The sequence below is a fragment of the Dermacentor silvarum genome, chromosome 2 (genome assembly GCF_013339745.2).
Source record: "Dermacentor silvarum isolate Dsil-2018 chromosome 2, BIME_Dsil_1.4, whole genome shotgun sequence".
NCBI classification, from domain to species: Eukaryota; Metazoa; Arthropoda; class Arachnida; order Ixodida; family Ixodidae; genus Dermacentor; species Dermacentor silvarum.
In genome coordinates this window covers 9,571,843-9,589,021 of record NC_051155.1, presented here as the reverse complement: position 1 = coordinate 9,589,021, position 17,179 = coordinate 9,571,843, and the positions used below count along the sequence as shown (strand labels likewise).

Sequence of the window (17,179 nt, the reverse complement as noted above, 5' to 3'; positions counted from 1 at the left end):
TACACACATAGCAATGAATACAGCAGACTTCCGTTAATTCGATTTTTCGGGTGATTCGATGCCGATCGAAGGGCCCGGCCAATGCCCATACATTTCCATGGGCCCAAACCTCCATTATTTTGATCTCAAGATTAGCCTTCACAGGATAATTCGAACTTGACTGGTCAGCTTCGCCGCAATACAAGCGTGTTATGCAGTGAGGCATACCAAGAATGCAAAGGGGTCACTGTCACGGGACATACTAGTATGTGTTCCTTAATTGTACAGGCGTGGATGCACGATCTCCAGTCACAATACGAGCACTTAGACTAGGTTAATAAGCACACTGGCAGCCATTTAGAGCTGTTTCTGACGTTGCTGTGGTAATCTGAGCCCTTGTTTCACCAGCTGTGCATGTCTTGTATATGAGACCGTTAACAGGGCCTAGGTACATACTGCTTAATTACATGGGCACTTAATTACACGGAGACGCAGAGAGAATCCGAGACGCAAAGAGAAACCATCTGCGTTTTGGGAAAGCTAGCGCCACGGAAGGCAGTAAAATGAAAACACTCTGAAAGAAAGTCCTGGGAACGTTTAAATCTAACAAAAGTGCGGGGGTCTATCTAACATTCCGAAGGCCTGTCAGCAAAGTTGTTAGGTGTCTCGGTGCTCAACTGTGACTGGAGACGGCATATGTGCGTGTGTAAATTAAGGAACACGTGCTATGGCCCGAAACAGTGGTACCTTTCCCTGCTTTGTATGCTTCACTGCATAACACGGCTGTATTGCGGCAAAGCTAACTTTATAGGCAAATTTGCCAAGTTAATTGAATGCATTATACTAATTGAATGCCAGCAAACTGAAAAAGGGAAAAATTGTGAGGCAGACATAGACAAAGTAACAACAAGGTGGCTGGAGCCACTCTCATTGATGGCGTGCTTCTGCCTTTTGTTTAATTCGACCTACCAAATAATTCGATCAGTTTTTGTCGGTCCCATAAGGAATAGATTAATGGAAGTCTACTGTATTCATTTATCAAAAACTTCTGCTACATTATAATGAAACTTTAAAGTGCATAGGTTTCTACGAAAGTTTCAAAAGGAATCACAATTTGTTAGATCCATTAGCCCTCTATAACAAGGTTTGAGTGTAAGCAACTGTGGCAAAATATTTATGGTCAAAGTCACGTGTTGCAATAACGAAATAATGGTTATAATTAGGGGTGTGCGAATTCCGAATAGTAGATTTCAAATAAAAAAAATAAAAGCTGAATATCAGAATATTTTTCACAAAAGTTAATCCTTACAAATTTTGGGCAAGAAAATACGGTGCTGCACATGCTTGGGAGTTTCCTAGACTTGCATAACACGACTGTTGCAAGCTAACTCGAGTGTGCAGAAATCGAGAGTACAGTCTACACTTGTTAAAAGGGAACACCAAATTAGTATGCCAGCACTGATATTACGGCTCAGTTATGGTATATGAAGCTCTGGAAGCTTTTTTTTTATCAATAGAATTTATGCTTCATAGAATCAAGTGGTCTTTTCCCTCTGAAACTAATGCATTAGTGGCATTCTATTGTACTGAATACCATTGAGGTTCTTAATTTAACAGTGGACCTGTGTTTTGCATCAATCTTTTATTTACTGCTCGGAAAGCGTTTCTTTGCAGTTTTTAAAATACATAAAGGCTAAACCGACTTTATAGCTGTTGGGTTATTGTAAGGCTAATCTGTGAGACAGACTAAACAACCACACATCACGTGACTCGATCATCACTCTGCACGTAGCTGGCACCGTCCGCGCTGTTCCATTGTAAGGTTCGGCGCGATTTGCCACCTGTCAGAAGAATCTGAAATCTGGAGGGTCACGGCAAGTGTGCTCGCAGTGACAGTCCGCTACCACGTCAGCCGGTGCTGCCCTTCCATGGCGCGCAGGTGCACTCGGCGCTCCTGTTCCGCCACAAATGAAATGAAACGCTTGCTTGGGCATTGCGCAGGAGGGGCTCCGCGGTGAACGCAACCTGTGGCACTGCGCGGATCTCCACATTGAATCTATCGAGCATTAGAAAAATCTAATAGTATATATTTGAACATTCACTATTAGATTCAATTTGGTAATATTGACCCGAAATAGACCGGCACCTGTGGCCGCCGGCCGCTGCAACGAGAACGACGAAGTGTGTTCTGAAACGCGCGCTCTCCGAGTTTCAGTCTATATTGAAAAGAACACCGTTTTGCCAAGGTGTCGATTGCTGTCTTCTTGACATTTTCTGGTGGAGGTGCTGGGTAAATGATACGATCGCCCGAGACGCAGCGTACTCCTGACTCGTCGCCAGTGCGTAGTCCGACAGAGCTCACCCGGTACACGTCCGTACCAGCCGTCGTCTTCAGGGGCTCCAGCCACAGCACGGTCTGCTACCTGATCCTACCAGGATGATGCACCAACCGTCTACTGCTGCGCTTGCTGCGCCGACACAGGTCCTTTTGCATCAGCCGCAAACACCCAATGTGTTCCACGGAGGTGCTCTTGAAGACGTCGAAGACTGGCTTGACCACTTCGAAAGGGTAGCCGAATTCAACGATTGGTCCCTAAGAGCGCAAGCTGCGTAATGTGTACTTCGCTCTTGGGGATTCCGCAAAGATGTGGTTCGAAAACCACGAGATGACACTGACATCGTGGGACGAATTTCGTCGGCAGTTAGTTGCCGCCTACACCAGCGCCGACAGAGAGAGAGCGGAGTTGGCGATTCAGGCAAGGATGCAAGCCCCTAATGAGAGCGTCACGACGTATATTGAAGATATGGCTCGGCTCTTCAGACGTGCAGACGCTTCAATGCCCGAAGACAAAAAAGTTCGACACCTAATGTAAAGCAGGAAATCTTTGCCGGCCTTATCCGCAACCCACCGACTACACTTGCGGCATTTCTCGCTGAAGCCACTGCAATGGAAAGGGCACTACAACAGCGCGCCAGGCAGTACAATCGAAACGTGACTGCAATTTCGAGTGGTGTCCCTAACGTGACCCTGGGAAGCGACGTCAGCGACCTCAGAGAATTAATAAGAGCGGTCATAAGAGAAGAACTCCAAAAAATGCAGGCGGTCGAGCCCCCAGTCGCGCGACTTTCTGTGGCGGAGATGGTGCGAGACGAAATCAGGCAAGCCATCCAAGTTCCTGAACGCTTCGGGGCACCACAGGCGCAGGTGCCCCGAAGCGTATTAGAGTATTCACACACCCCTAGTTACTATGAACTAATAATTGTAGTGCACCTTCAACTTTATTACAGCAAGGTATTGGAGTTTGTGGGGAATAATGAAAAACAGGAGATGTGGACAGCAGTCGCAGTTTTTGGAGCGAGATCTGGCAATATTCTCAACCACAAAGTGTTAGAAATGTTTTTGTGCTGCACGACTGTTCTCACTGAAGAAAAAAGAGCCACTATGCATCAATACTTTTGCTTCCAGCAGCTAACTAGCACACCACCAGTAAATAGTTTTGTACACTCTGGTTGAACTCGGCATCATAAGACAGCTAGGCTGAAACGTTCTATGGTGGTGGCAAATTGGTGCTCCCGTGTGCCACGGAGACAACCACCAAGTGCCAGTGCCTCACCGATGATGTTACGGCCGTACTTGATGAGCAGATGCTCGACAGCCCCTCCGCAGAGCTCGATGCAGCGTGACACAAGTGCAGTGGGGCCAGCGAGACGCGTGTGGACGTGCTGCTGCAGGGTTGGCGCCGTTGAGCTGAGGCCCACAGCGCGTCGCACCCTCTTGGAGCCCTGGTCAAACAGGAGGCCCAGGTGCGCAGCCGGGTTGCGCAAGGCACGCCGCAGCTCCCGCAGGTGCCCGCCCGCGTACTGCAGCCCTGCACGTGCACGCTTGGGACTCACAGATGCTCCCAAAAATTTTCGACGCAATAGCATTTACTGCGGTCACTGTATCTGTAAGATTTAAGGAGACCCTAGGAAAGTATTCTGAATGACTAGGATACAAAAGAGGCTCTTCTCAAAAGGGCAGTTCCTTGGTGCTTCAAGAAATACTAATTCGTTCAGAGACTGCACTGGTACGACGAAGCGGTGCTCTAGTAGTTCATCGACAATAAGTACCCTGAGCTAGTGGGGCAGCTAGTGGGAATTACTAAATTTTCCAAGTTAACATGAGCCAAATACACAATGTCTTAGTATAACGGCTTACTAGTCTAGTTTTTTAACATTGACAATGTAATTGCAATGTTCCAACATAAAAATTAACACAACTTGCTAATAAATGCATAGCATTATTTAATATTCCATTCGATATATCAAGCTAAGTGTGCGTGCTCGATCGTATTCAGAAATTGTGATATTCGCACACCCCTACTTTTCGGACATCATGGTCACGCAAACGCCGACAACTAGGCCGGATTTTCTGTCTCATGGGCCATATAATAATGCTTTCGCATTAATAAGCTGCTTCCGTTAACTTGAGGCAATAATGTTTTCTCTCTTTAGATGCCTGAACGCGGACACAGTGGCGCGCTACATTACACGAGGCGGCGGCTGATGCGGTCCCGAAGCTCATTAAGCCGGAACCCACAGTGGTCAGTACTCCTGCGAGATACCAGACCCCCAAACTATGCCACAACCTGGCCCAGCAAGCTACCCTACTTCACATTTCTATACGCCCAAAGTTTCGTTATTTCAATCTTAAAATTGGGCTTCGCCAGATAATTTGAACTTGACTGGTTAGCAAGCACACACCCCTTGAGAAGCAGCATATGTCTTTGCGGAGCTTAGCGGACAGCGAATATGTCTACCACACGCCATGCCTTGCAGAAAACTCCTGTTTCTGGCCTGCCATTAAAAAAGTTTTCGAGCTAAAATGGCGGCTCATAATGAACGATTACTGTATTTACCTGATTCTAATGCATAACTTCTTTTCCCCAATAACATTAATCCGAAAGTTACCTGCACAGTGCAATCAATAAAAAACCAAGACTGGATTTGCAACAGTCTACTGTCGGAGCGAGCATAGCCAGCATAATCGCCATTGCCATCACAAGATGGCAACAAACATGTTTCTTGTGGACCATGTTTGTGCATTGCAACGATGATGACACCTGCACTGTATCACCGGTTCCAGTTTTTGATTACGAAAGCTCACTCAAAAGATAAATTATTTTACATGCTAAGCTAATGGCAACAAGTCATGTCACATGTTTTTGGCATTCCAGAGAACTGCACATGTTGTAAGACAAGTTAGTGAAGGGGGTAATATAGGCACGAGTCACCATCTTGTTTGCGATTGTTGTGAAGTTCTTTGGGAAATAAAGATTATCAAACACATAATGGACTATATGGAGGACATGTTGTGATCCGTAGACAGCAATAAAGTGCCATCTGTGAGTTATGACAATAGAAATTGCGTATAAAAATCTATTCAAGGTAAAGGTTGCTTGTTTCATCTTTTTCCAATTGTCATAATCAGAGGCACGCAATGTTTTTCTGGTTAAAAATTGGGTGTGGGTCAGATTTGTACTTTATTTGGGAGCTCTAATGTCATTTCTAGGTTAGTTTTCTACTTTGAACACACGGAAAGTTGGTGCACATTTGATTTGAGGTCACGTTAGAATGGCGCAAGTACCACCAAATTAATCATCGATATGTCTTGCTGTTTTTTCTGCCTCTTGTTTAATTTCCCCCAGCAGATTATTCGACAAATTTCGTCGGTCCCGTCCGGGTCGAATTAATGGAAGTTGACTGTAGTTACTAGATCTGCCTCTTGGAACATGAACTGAAATGCCGTGTGTATCGTACAGCACAATGACACAGCTGTCAAGGGATGTGGACAAAAATGCTAGCTCAAGCAACCAGCTTTCTGAATACACAGGAGTGGAACAGAGTAGGTGGCACACCTTGCAGAGCAACAAAGAGCCGCAGGATGTCATTGGCTCCCTCGAAAATACGGAAGATGCGGAGGTCACGTAGGCACCGTTCCAGCCCTGCGTCACGCATGAAACCCATGCCCCCGTGGATCTGGATCGCCTCGTCCGTCACGTACCAGGCACACTCAGATGCTGTCACCTTGGTGCTTGCTGCCTGCAACAAGCCACACAGGCTCTTATTTAGTGCACGATAAAGGCATGTCATGCAGTATAACAGAGCCTCTTTAGAACCCACAAGTAATCTAGCGACCTCCCTTAGCTAAAGTACATAGCAGCTATGACCTCCTCGATATGTCTAGAGGGTTCCGCATGGTCTTGGAAAGAACCTTTAGTTCTGGCTGAAAAGGAGGAAAGAAAAATCCGTTCTATATACCTACACCATGTCTGCGAACAACGGTAGGCACCGTGAATATATTCTAGGCACTATCGTGCCGTTACGTAGGCTCTGCCCACATTCATAGTCCCCACTTGCACGCACAGAAGGTACTTTTCATTGCGCTCTCTCTTTTGAATTCCGGGGTTTTTAAATAATAATAATCAAATAGTGCCAAAACCACGATTTGATTGGAGGCATGCGGTAGTGGGGACTCCAGGTGAATTTGGACTACCTGGGGTTCATTAACCCCTTAACCATTTCTTATGAGCCCTGGAAGGGTATTCTGTAAGTGTTGGCCTATTGGTCATGTCCATTTTGTCTACAGCTGAAGTTCTGATTGGCTGGGCTGGGGCACTCGTCAGAAGGAGACAGGTGCCCCCAGCCAATCAGCACTTCAGCAGCAGATGAAATGGAAATGTCCACTAGGTGGACACTTACAGAATACACTCCCTGCTCATGCAAGCCCTCGTGTGCCCAAAGTGTTTAGATTAGTACAGCTCGTCTTTACGGTATTTGTTCTCCCCTTAAGCATTTTGAACAAAAGACACTTGTCCGCGGTCTAACTGATGTTTTGTTAGGCAGATGGCAGTACGTGCTCGGTGATTTCTTTCTTCTTCTACATCTGGAGCGCATCTTTCGTGTGGCAACTGGCATTTTCGAAATGGCATGAGACGGAGCTGATGCATGTATTGGCGGCCTGATTTCTGGAAAAAGAGGCATTTCTTGGTCTTTTTTTCTGACGATGATTCTGCAGACACTGAGCTGTACATAGTTTCAGAAAGCGAAGAGAAATGTGATGATTACTAAGGTCGGCAGCTCCTCAGTCGAAGAAGACAGAGAAGCTCACGGGTCGACGTTGCAAGTGCACGTCAGTGACATCAATAGCATTCTGCGGAAGCCTCTACTACAGTAAACACTCATTACAATGAAGTGAACGGTACAAGGAAAAAATGTTATATGAGCCCAGCCAATTAGCACTTGAGCAGCAGACGAAATGGACATGGAAATGGAATTCGGCAAAAGTGATTATTCCACAAAAGCTAAGAAGGCAGAGTTGAAATAGCACAACTCTGCAGAAGTCCAATACGGGTGTCACACAGCACATTTGTGATCACGATTAAGCCTAATCGCACACAAGCACAGAGGAAGTAGTGCGTCTTGGTTTGAGTGAGCTTCGGCAGGCGGAAGGCTGCAGGAGTAACATTTGCCTGTTGCACACAACATCCACAGGCGCTGCTGTGAGTGTGCACCTACTCCTTGCTAGTTGCCATGGCGGCAATGCTCGCCGCTGATAACAAGTGGCCGTAGCATGGAGGAAATGGCACCACAATGGCGTAGCTGGTGACGGAGAGGGTTGCTCGCCTGCCCAGTGCGAAAGGCACTTGGCGTTATCGTTAGCGCACACACGTTCCTCGCTGGTTCCCTCTTAATGAGCGGCTTGTTGGTATGCTTCAAGCAATTCGGTATAAAATGCATGCGTTTGGGTGGGGACTGGTAAAAATTTAAATAAAGCGATAATTTGATAAACAACTTCATTATAATTGTAACTGTATTATACATTATAAGTGTATTTCCTTTTTTTTTTCTGTACCCTATAAGAAGTTTACTGTAAGCTTGTGAGCTATTTTAAATAGTTATACAGTAAAATCTCGATATAACGAACTTAGGGGGACCATGGTAAATGGTTCGTTATTCTGAAAAGTCGTTATAGTGAAAGCCCCAAAATTAACCATTCCACCTATTAACCCAACAGTTCATAAGTTGTCACTATATGAGCTATCCACAAAGACGTCACTGTTGGCTCTTGGCCCGCGGTGTTGCTATTTGCCATGGATTCCGGCCCCACGCAACCACCGAAGCACCGTGTAAAGCCCGTTTCACATGGTGCGATTTTGCAGTGCGTTTTTCGCAGATGCGATTTCCGCAGATGCGAAATTCGCAATGCCGTTTCACATGGATCTACGGCAGCTGCGTTTTTCGCATACTCGTTAAGCATTCTGACTGGCGATAACGTATGAGCGAGCCGCCTCCTATTGGTCGTCTGTTTCCACCGCTACAGTGGCTACAAACGCATCTGCGTTTTTCGCAGAGAAGTTCAGCACGCCGAACATCGAAAAAACGCACGCACGAAGGGTCCGGCGGCCTATTTTCCGCAGCTGCGAATTCGCACGTGCGAATTCGCAGACAAAATCGCATCATGTGAAACGGGCTTAATAAGAGTGACGCGCTCAAAACAGACGCCGACGTCGAGAAAACTACCGACAAAAAGAAAGCTCCATGTCGCCTCCAAAGTGCAATGTTTCTTGTTTGTTTTTCACATTCCTTGCCGTGGACATTGCAACTGTCTCGCTTGAGGCGGACACCTGAACTATTAGCACAAGCGCGCGTAAATGACACCGCCCAGAAAGTGTGACCGTGTGGCAACCTCGCCAGTACGGAGGTTACATTTCTCCATGCGTGAAGCTAGTACGGCCGCAGAAAGCACTACAGAGGTGCGCAGAAAGAAGGGCGAAAGAAGGAAGAGATGTGCCTCTGTTGCTAGGCGACACTTGTCTGGGCATGCACTCACAAAACCTGATGTGTGGTCTCCTCAGCTAGTGTTCAACTGGTCCTGCGCGTGACAATTGCCACTTCGGAACCTTTTCAGAGGCTCGCCTGTCTGTTCAGCTGACACACAGTTACCTTGCCTTGGAACGAAAAAGTGCGAGTCGAGAGCCAAAGTATTTTGCGGTGATGCATGACCCGATGCGCGCCATCTGGCCCCGCTCGTCCCGCTGCTCTACTGAGCTGCGCTGTTGGAATGTCCGTTCACGTGGGGCCTTCGGGAACACTGCGCCTCTCTAGAGCGCACGGGCACCATCCTAAACCAGGTACGAATCCATTGTAACGCACGCAGGCGTGTCATCTGAGGGCTGGGTGGTACGGAAAAAGGCGTGCGCGAAAATAACCTGTATGCACGCGCGGGCAACAGCTGCTTCTCTTACGACATGCCGCTGTCACCGATTCGCGTGATCGTCGCGCTGCTTTCGAGTCTTTTTCGGAACTCGTGGAGTGATTATCGTGCGTGGGCGATTGCCCTTTCGAGAGGCGGCCACCCCGCTTTCCGACGTGCCGATGCTGCGCGCCAGCGTACTTTAGGCACCGTCTCATGTTTTCCAAACCCATGCACCGCGGTGTTTACTTTCTGTGCCTTGTCATCTGCTAGCCTCCCGTTTTGGCTGTTGTGACTGGATACATCCAAATCTAACAATTCCCAGATTCTGGAATATTAGTTCGTAGTATAGAGGTGTTGCTAACGATCTTTATTCTGAAAAGTTCGGTATTGTGAAGTTCGTAGTACAGAAATATTTTTACATTGAAACTATTTCTGAAAAATTCGTTAATGTGGGGTTCGTAGTAACAAGACTTTACCGTAATAAATTTGGCCTTTTCCAGAGGATGACCTGGTTTTGATGGCAGTCGATGAAGCCAAATGGAAAGGGACTCTGCGTAATCCCTTGCTTTGAGCTGTACCACCTGATCACAAAGCTATCTCAGTCAAATAACACACTGTTAGCATGCGAAGCTAATGTGACAAAGACAAAAAAATTCTGTATATATTCCTTCCATTATTTTTGTTGATTACTAGGACATGGCTGGCGCATTTACAATATAGCTTACAATAAAGTTAACTACGCTACTCTTATTCATTCTACGAGTTGGGTATTTTCTTCTGCATGAGAAACCTGCTTTTATAACATGGATATTCACAATCAGCAATAGAAGAAAAGAAAACATTCTGGGCGAGGAATTTCTTGATAAGACAAAACGGCTAACGTGCACCCAATGCACGTTTGTGCATTACGCCCCCATCGAAATATGAGCCAGTGGAACGGGTCAACCTAGCTCACTGACTGCTGCAGTCACGGTGCTTGCAGTCTGGTGACAGTTTGTCACAGTGCGCTTATTTTTTACAACACTATTAACGTGGGCTTTATTAAAATGGTTTTCTCGGTATTGTCAGTGTGAATAGCAAACAAAACGTACTACTTGCAAGCAAGCTGAGCCGCCTCGCTGAGACGGTTCGTATTTGCTTTCTGTCTGCGAGGTGAAATGCCGTTGGATTGTGGCTTGCGATCACGCGAGTGGTTTAGTACTGGCCACTGCTTTACGTAACAGGTGCACATTTGACATAATTGAGTTTTATTAATTATTTCATGTGAAAAATAATGTAGCCGATTTCCTTTGTTGTCATGAGCAGCGATAGAAGCGATCGCCATGGCTGGGTGGTGGGACCTCCGAGGCCCTACAACGACGCTGCCTGTGTAGGCCCGCGCAATCTGCGCTGTTTGGCTGCGGCCATTCGATCACTCCGGCCATCGTACAACGATATCCAAGGATTTGGTCGTTCGTCTGGCCTCCGATCTGAGGCTGCATTTTGTCAGAAACTTTCAGAAATTGTTTGGGTGATTGTTGGGACAAGTCGGACGCCAGATTATACCGCATGTCTCCTGTTCCTACGGGTAAAGCATCGCCGAATTCACACTTTCATTGTCACATGTAAGAGGCAATATTTTGTCACCTTTACTTGGGTGTGTGGAGAGTTGCGTTCATGCGCTACTCTCGATGGAGGAGAGACACGACCGGCGGCACAGCAAACGAGGATTTAATATGCACAGGGACGGTGAACGCACGCGTCACGCAACACAAAAACCGAAAGTCAAAACTAAAGGCACGCGAAGCTAGACATAACTCAACGAAAAAGCTTGCTTAATAGAAAATCCAAATCTCTAACTTAATGTAACACTACTAGCAAACAACTATCTCATTTCTGGAGCCTCGCTCCGCCTTAAAGTCTCTCGGTCAGTCTTAGCTCGCCAAAGTCTGGCCACCTTGGCCCCGGCCTAACTGCGTCGTAAAGCGGAAACGGGATCGTCTCTTACAGATCGTCGTCTTGAAGTTCTTGTCGCGTCCGTGTCGTGCTCGTCCGAAGCGTTGAGGATGCCGTAGGTGCCGACGTCTCGCGTTGTCTCTTTTGTCGGCGGTGAGCTCATCGGCTCGTCGGTGATGAGCTCGTCAGCTCGTCAGCGATGGCGTTCGTCGTAGCTTAGGCCCACCTGCCTAGGCCTAGCGTCGGGATGCGTCGCAACTTCTTCAGGAGTGCCGACGTGGCGTCCCGAGGAGAATCAAACGTGCCGGTCTGCCGCAGAAGGGGGATCCTCTCTGGGGTGCCTGGTCCTGCCGTGAGAAGCTGCAGCCCGTCCAGGAGCCTCGCAAGAACTTGCCGAGGTCGACGGCCACACCTTGGACGGCCAGTGTCGCGGACTCAACCAGATCCCCAAGTCTCCCGCCGCCAGAACATAGCTGGAGATGCGACCTTCCTGACCCGGTGCCACGTTGAAACTCAACGGACAGCGCCGTTCATCCCTCGACTATGCCTCGGTTCGTGCGCCTCGCGCGCTCGCGCCGTTTCGAACACCGGGCATCGCGTGCTCCTCTTCTTTTTTGCGCCACAGGCGGCCTCTTACATGTGACATTCATTTGTACTTGTGTGAATGACCAATTCTGCACATATTATTTTGTGCGTGGAAATTAACACGTTTAGGCGCATTTATGACATCCACACTGCAAATAATGTAGCTGTGATTGTGCAGCGTGAGCATGTCTATCTGCACTGCTAATGTGACGTGCTTTGAGGTGCATCTGCTCGCTCAACCTACATTCAAGGCTAATCCTAATCCAGCTTTCCCACAGTGTAGTGACACACGTAGTAGTGACGAAGTGTAATGACAAGCCATCAACGATCCTAGCACCCTTGTTGATTAATGTACACCATGCAAAATAAGACAGAAGCTTAACTGTTACGAAATGTTTGCCCCATAATCGATGAGCTGGTATCAGAATCAATTTTTGCCTTTTAAAGTGGCAGCTCGATGCTTGCGACGATTTTCCATCAACAGGAAACCTATGAAAACTCGTCCAACAACAAGTTCTTCTAGAAAACTTCAGCCTTTTGTGTCTTTTAGCGCTCCCACCACGACACAGCTCGTTGGTATGCTGCATTTCCTTCGTTGTAAAACTGAACTGCAGACACACATCCGCGAAATCCAGCGGCTACTGATGTTGGCACGGCGGCTCAGTGATGGAGCATTGACCGTGTGAAAGTCACTCCCGACGACAGCGCCACCGTGACATAGCACTACGATTTAGGCCCATACAAAGTAAAAACAGAGGGTTCTGTGAAGAAAAGCTGTTCGCTGACAGTTTTACAAGTTCACCACAGCCCTTCTAGAAATATGCTGAAACAGTGAATAGATGTAACATTTACAACGAAAGTGCTGTACAATACATTGTGTTGTAGTTTCAGAACAATTGAACACGCAATTATGATAAACAGTTATACAAAGCATTGGTGAACACACGTTCACAATACACAAGCAAGACATGCATAGCTTATTACAGTGTAGACCGCTTATAACGTAAGTCGCCAGAGTCGTGAATATCTGCACTATAAGTGGTACCGCACTATAAACAAAACAATGATTTTCAAGCCCTGCATGTATGCAAAGCACGTAGACCAAGCATGTAGACACACTTTGTACTATTGCGCACACATCGCGATTACGTTTTCGCCAGTGAGCTGGCGAAAAAATAATCGCGATGTAGCCGGTGCTCTTCAAGCTCGACAGCTTTGCACCGAGTCAAAACGAAACCACTGTTTGCCGCAATCGCTGTGGAAAAAACCGTGGCCGCTATCGATGCGATTATGAACGGCGACTTTGCGGTGCTGAAGGCATGTGCCCAACGCCCGCACCGAGTCTGGACAATTCGTCCATTCGCTGCAACAACTGCAGTCAAAACCGCGGTCACTATCTATGCGATCATTGATTGCGACTACGCAGTTTTTTAGGCACACGGCCAACGCACGTACTGAGTAAAAACGAAACTACTGGTCGCCGCAACCGCTGCGGAGAAAACAGCGGCTGCTATCGATGCGATCGTGGATGATGACTACGCAGTTACAAAAGCCCGCGGCCAACGCCGTGTTATGCGCGGCGGTAAATGCAAGAATACAGGCTTTAATAACACAAATAGGCTCAAAGCGTTTCGGCGTTGCTGTCATTCACGCACGATTTCAACTGATGGCTGTGGCGATGCGGACTCCACCGCTTCGTTTCGGTTGGACGCTAGCGCCGTTCTTGCTCTTTTGCGTCGCTCCTTACTCACCGAGCTCCGAAAGTACCGAAAAAACCTGCGTATAATACGGACCCGCATATAATACGAGGTGTTATTTGGGGATAGCAATAACGAAAAAAAAAAAAAAAGTTTTCACCCGCATATAATGCGAGCGAGGAAAACCCACAGAAAGCATTGAGAATCTAATCTCGTTAACTCGAACACGCTTAATTCGAACTGACGCTGTATTCCCGTCAAAGTTATGTGTATCGCTATGGGCGAAAACGCCCGGTAATTCGAACGCGAAAGCATTTGTGACGGTTAATTCGAACATACGGCGCACCGACAATGCCCTCAGCAGCGCTCCAAATCACACGGCGGTGCCTCCGACCGGCATTGCTCCGACACCGCCATAGAGCAAAAGCTTAGGATAGACACCTCAACGCCACGTGGAAAAAAAGAAAACGAAAAAAAAAAATGCGCGGCGGCAATTTCACTATCAAATAGCAAGGTAGCCGTTTCACCGTCGCGCCGGAACACGCTTGTACGAGCTGACGTCTCGGCCAACTTCCCGACAACGGCAGAAAACGAAACTTCAGGGAAAGGGCTAAGTTGGCGCCGCGCTGACGGGAGCGGCGAGGGGCACACGTGGAGCCAGTCGAAGGTGGGGGAGAGCTACGAGGGAGTTGAGAGGGATGGCAAGGGGAGCCACTGCCACTGAAGCGATGGCGTTGCCAAGGCCAATCTGCCGCTCTCTGCCGCCGTTGCAACTTTGCAACTGGGATGTCATCCCGGCCGTGAACGCTGCCCCCAGTGACGCCGAAGTGCCGCCCTGCGGCGCAATTTCCAATGGCCTCGGCAGCTAAAATAACTTTCCTTTTCAGCTAAATAACTTTCCCATTCTTAGCATGGTCAAAATGGCGCCTGTTGAAAGCAGCAGCAGCCTACCGACGACAGCGCAAGATGACGCATACTCCGCTACGAGACTTGATGATGATAGCAGTGAGCAAAAACGAACCCGAAACTGCAAATTTTATGCTGAAATCTTTGGTGTCCGCATATAATACGGGGCAGAAATTTTACATGGTAAAATTTAGAAAAAAACCTCGTATTATACGCGGGTTTTTATGGTAGTCCGAATTAACCGATGTGCGGCTAAATAAGTCCGAATTAAGGAGAGTTTGATTACATTGAATAATGTATACGCCAGCCAGGACTAGAGGACGACTCCAAATTAGCCTATTTTTCGAATTAACGAGGGTTGAATTAACGAGGTTTTACTGACGCTCCTAACTAAATTTGCGAAACTCTGCTTAAACTCTGCGATATCTCCACTTCATGACACGCATCGCGACGGGTGCACAGAAACTGAAGCCGCGTTCACTGCAAAACACACCGCCGATAAGCAGCCGAGCAAAATGTTTCTCCTTCGCCTAGACAACCTACACGCGCATTTTTCCGCATTCGTTTGCTCCGAGTGTCATGCTACTCCTCCGCATCACCCTCGTTGATCTCCTCTCCCATCGGTGGGCGCACCTCATTGAAAAGCGTGCTCGCTGCCGCCTTTGTCGGCGAGATTTTCCCGCGGAATCCGTATTATAACCGGTATTCCATCGCACGCGGCTGCACTGTAAGTGGTATGTGTATACATGGAGTTCTATGGGAGGGTAAACGGGAGTCGGAAAAGGCCGTTGTAGCCAGTTCTGCACTATAAAAGGTTACGTTATAAGTGGTCTATATTGTATGTGTATAATGCGAAGTTCTCAACGATATAAGGTCACCTGTTTTCCTAGATCTAAACCCACAACTCGTACAACCCAGCTTTCCCCATGCTGTGTAATGGAACCTGAAACCTAATAAATGGGCTAGCATACAAGAAATTGTTCACATTATTTCTAGTCTCCAAGTTTAACTTTAGCTGGTGTGGTGAGATTAGAAAACTTGCAGCTGCAGGATGGGGGGTCTGTTGAGGCAAGACCTTCGTCCTGCACTGGACACAGAGTCAACAGACGATGAAATGAACTAAGATGTGCGTACTTCGAGGTGGTAGTCGGTGAATCCACGATCCATGTTTCCAGACAGCAGGTAGGTAAGGGACTCGGCCGTGTAGAGGCGTGCTGCCATGCTGGCCAGTTTCTCCTGGACATTGCCAAAGGCAGCTAACCGGCTGCCAAACTGCATACGTGTCGTGGCATGAGTCACGGACTTGGTGATGGCCGCCCGCATGGTGCCGCACAGCACGGCCGACATGCCAAACCGGCCATTGTTCAGGATCTGCATCGCCACCTGCGAACAAGACGAGCATCAACAAGCCCTTAAGTGCAAAAGGTGCTCTGCATTAACCAATCTCTACTGCTGCCTGCCTTTGCAAGACCCAATACCTTAATAAACAAAAACAATATTCTGCTGGGTGCCACCAATTATCTCTTATCTTGCACTCATACTCATTACTTGCTAACTCACTGGAACTTGCTCACATTCAGACTCATGTCCGGCACTGAGTGGCATTTCTTCACAATCGCACTGATGCCTACTCATTTACATACACTCATTGGGACTCTGCTCACTCTTATGCTCACCAGCACTCACCTCCGCTGACATTCATAGGCAATCACTCGAATTCAGACTTGCATCCGCTCACACTGAGTGGCACAGTCACACTTAAGTCCCTCGAGACCTGCAGGCACACACTGGTGGGATGACAGAAGTCGAGTTCTGCAGCCACACCGTAAGATCTGTCAAACAATGGCAGTGCCTCTGCTGTGTATGGCTCCCACAGGAAGCCAGAGTTGTGCGACTGTTTTTGGCGTGCCACTTGCTCCGCCCAGCCAGAACCATGAGTGCCGCCATTCGCCGAGCGCTATCACGAGGTCAAAGACGGGCTTTGCTGCGCTGCGGAGAAGCTGACCTGTCGGAGGCAATTCCAAGACCACATGAACTGGCTGATCAAGTGCTGTTGACAACGTCATCCACGGTATGTTTATATTCCTCCACGGTGTATCAAGGAGTGTAGTGCGCTGAAGTGTCCTTACTGTAACAAAAGCAGTAAATCATTTTACATGGTGCAATGCAGGAAATCTCACAGGCGCCGCCAACTGCAAGAACGGAATCGCTTCTGTCTTTTGATCTAAGCACATGTATCTCCTTACTGCATGAGGCTCGTAACACGAGTAATGTCTAGACGTGACATTGTATATTGTGCACATGCGAGAGCTGTACTGGAATCGACAGTGGTGCAGGCCAATGGATGATCACATGTATTTCCTGACGGCATGCACCCAGATGAGATGGAACTTTCATACAGTACCAAGACGCTAGAGATAAGGGGCGTTAGACACAAAAATGCTGTTTTATAATTCAAGCACATCCACCCCATTCAGCTGCCATAAGCCATGATCACATGCATGCCTAATGAAACAGCCATTCTCTGGAAGTTTGGTATTATACGATGCTTAGCATGGAAATCGGAAAGGCTCACAGACAGGGGCGGGGCCAGGATTTTTAACAGCGGAGCTGTTTAAGCCGGGTGTAAAGTGTCAACCGTGAACAGAAAATGTGGGCCGATCCTGGCGGTAGTGGAGAAAGGGTCTAAGCGCAATGGCACATAGCGAAGCTGAGCCTGGCTAAGTCTAGCTAAGCATGGTTGGGACTACTTAAGCTTAGTCAGTCATTCATAGCCAATCAATAGCTAATCGACAATCGAATAATGAATCAATTGTGGGCTGGGGATGACTTGGTAGTG

General features: G+C 47.7%; 1 protein-coding gene across 1 annotated transcript in view; it reads right to left on the bottom strand.

Annotated features, from left to right (window-relative positions):
• Positions 1–17,179, bottom strand: part of LOC119439895 (very long-chain specific acyl-CoA dehydrogenase, mitochondrial) — a 444,311-nt gene that overhangs the window by 14,458 nt on the left and 412,674 nt on the right. Inside the window, exons 6-8 of the mRNA XM_049661097.1 lie at positions 15,475–15,723; positions 5,877–6,060; positions 3,594–3,848 (exon numbers count right to left, since the gene is read on the bottom strand). Of these exons, the coding sequence (XP_049517054.1) occupies positions 3,594–3,848; positions 5,877–6,060; positions 15,475–15,723 (688 nt within the window). The remainder of the gene's footprint in view (positions 1–3,593; positions 3,849–5,876; positions 6,061–15,474; positions 15,724–17,179) is intronic.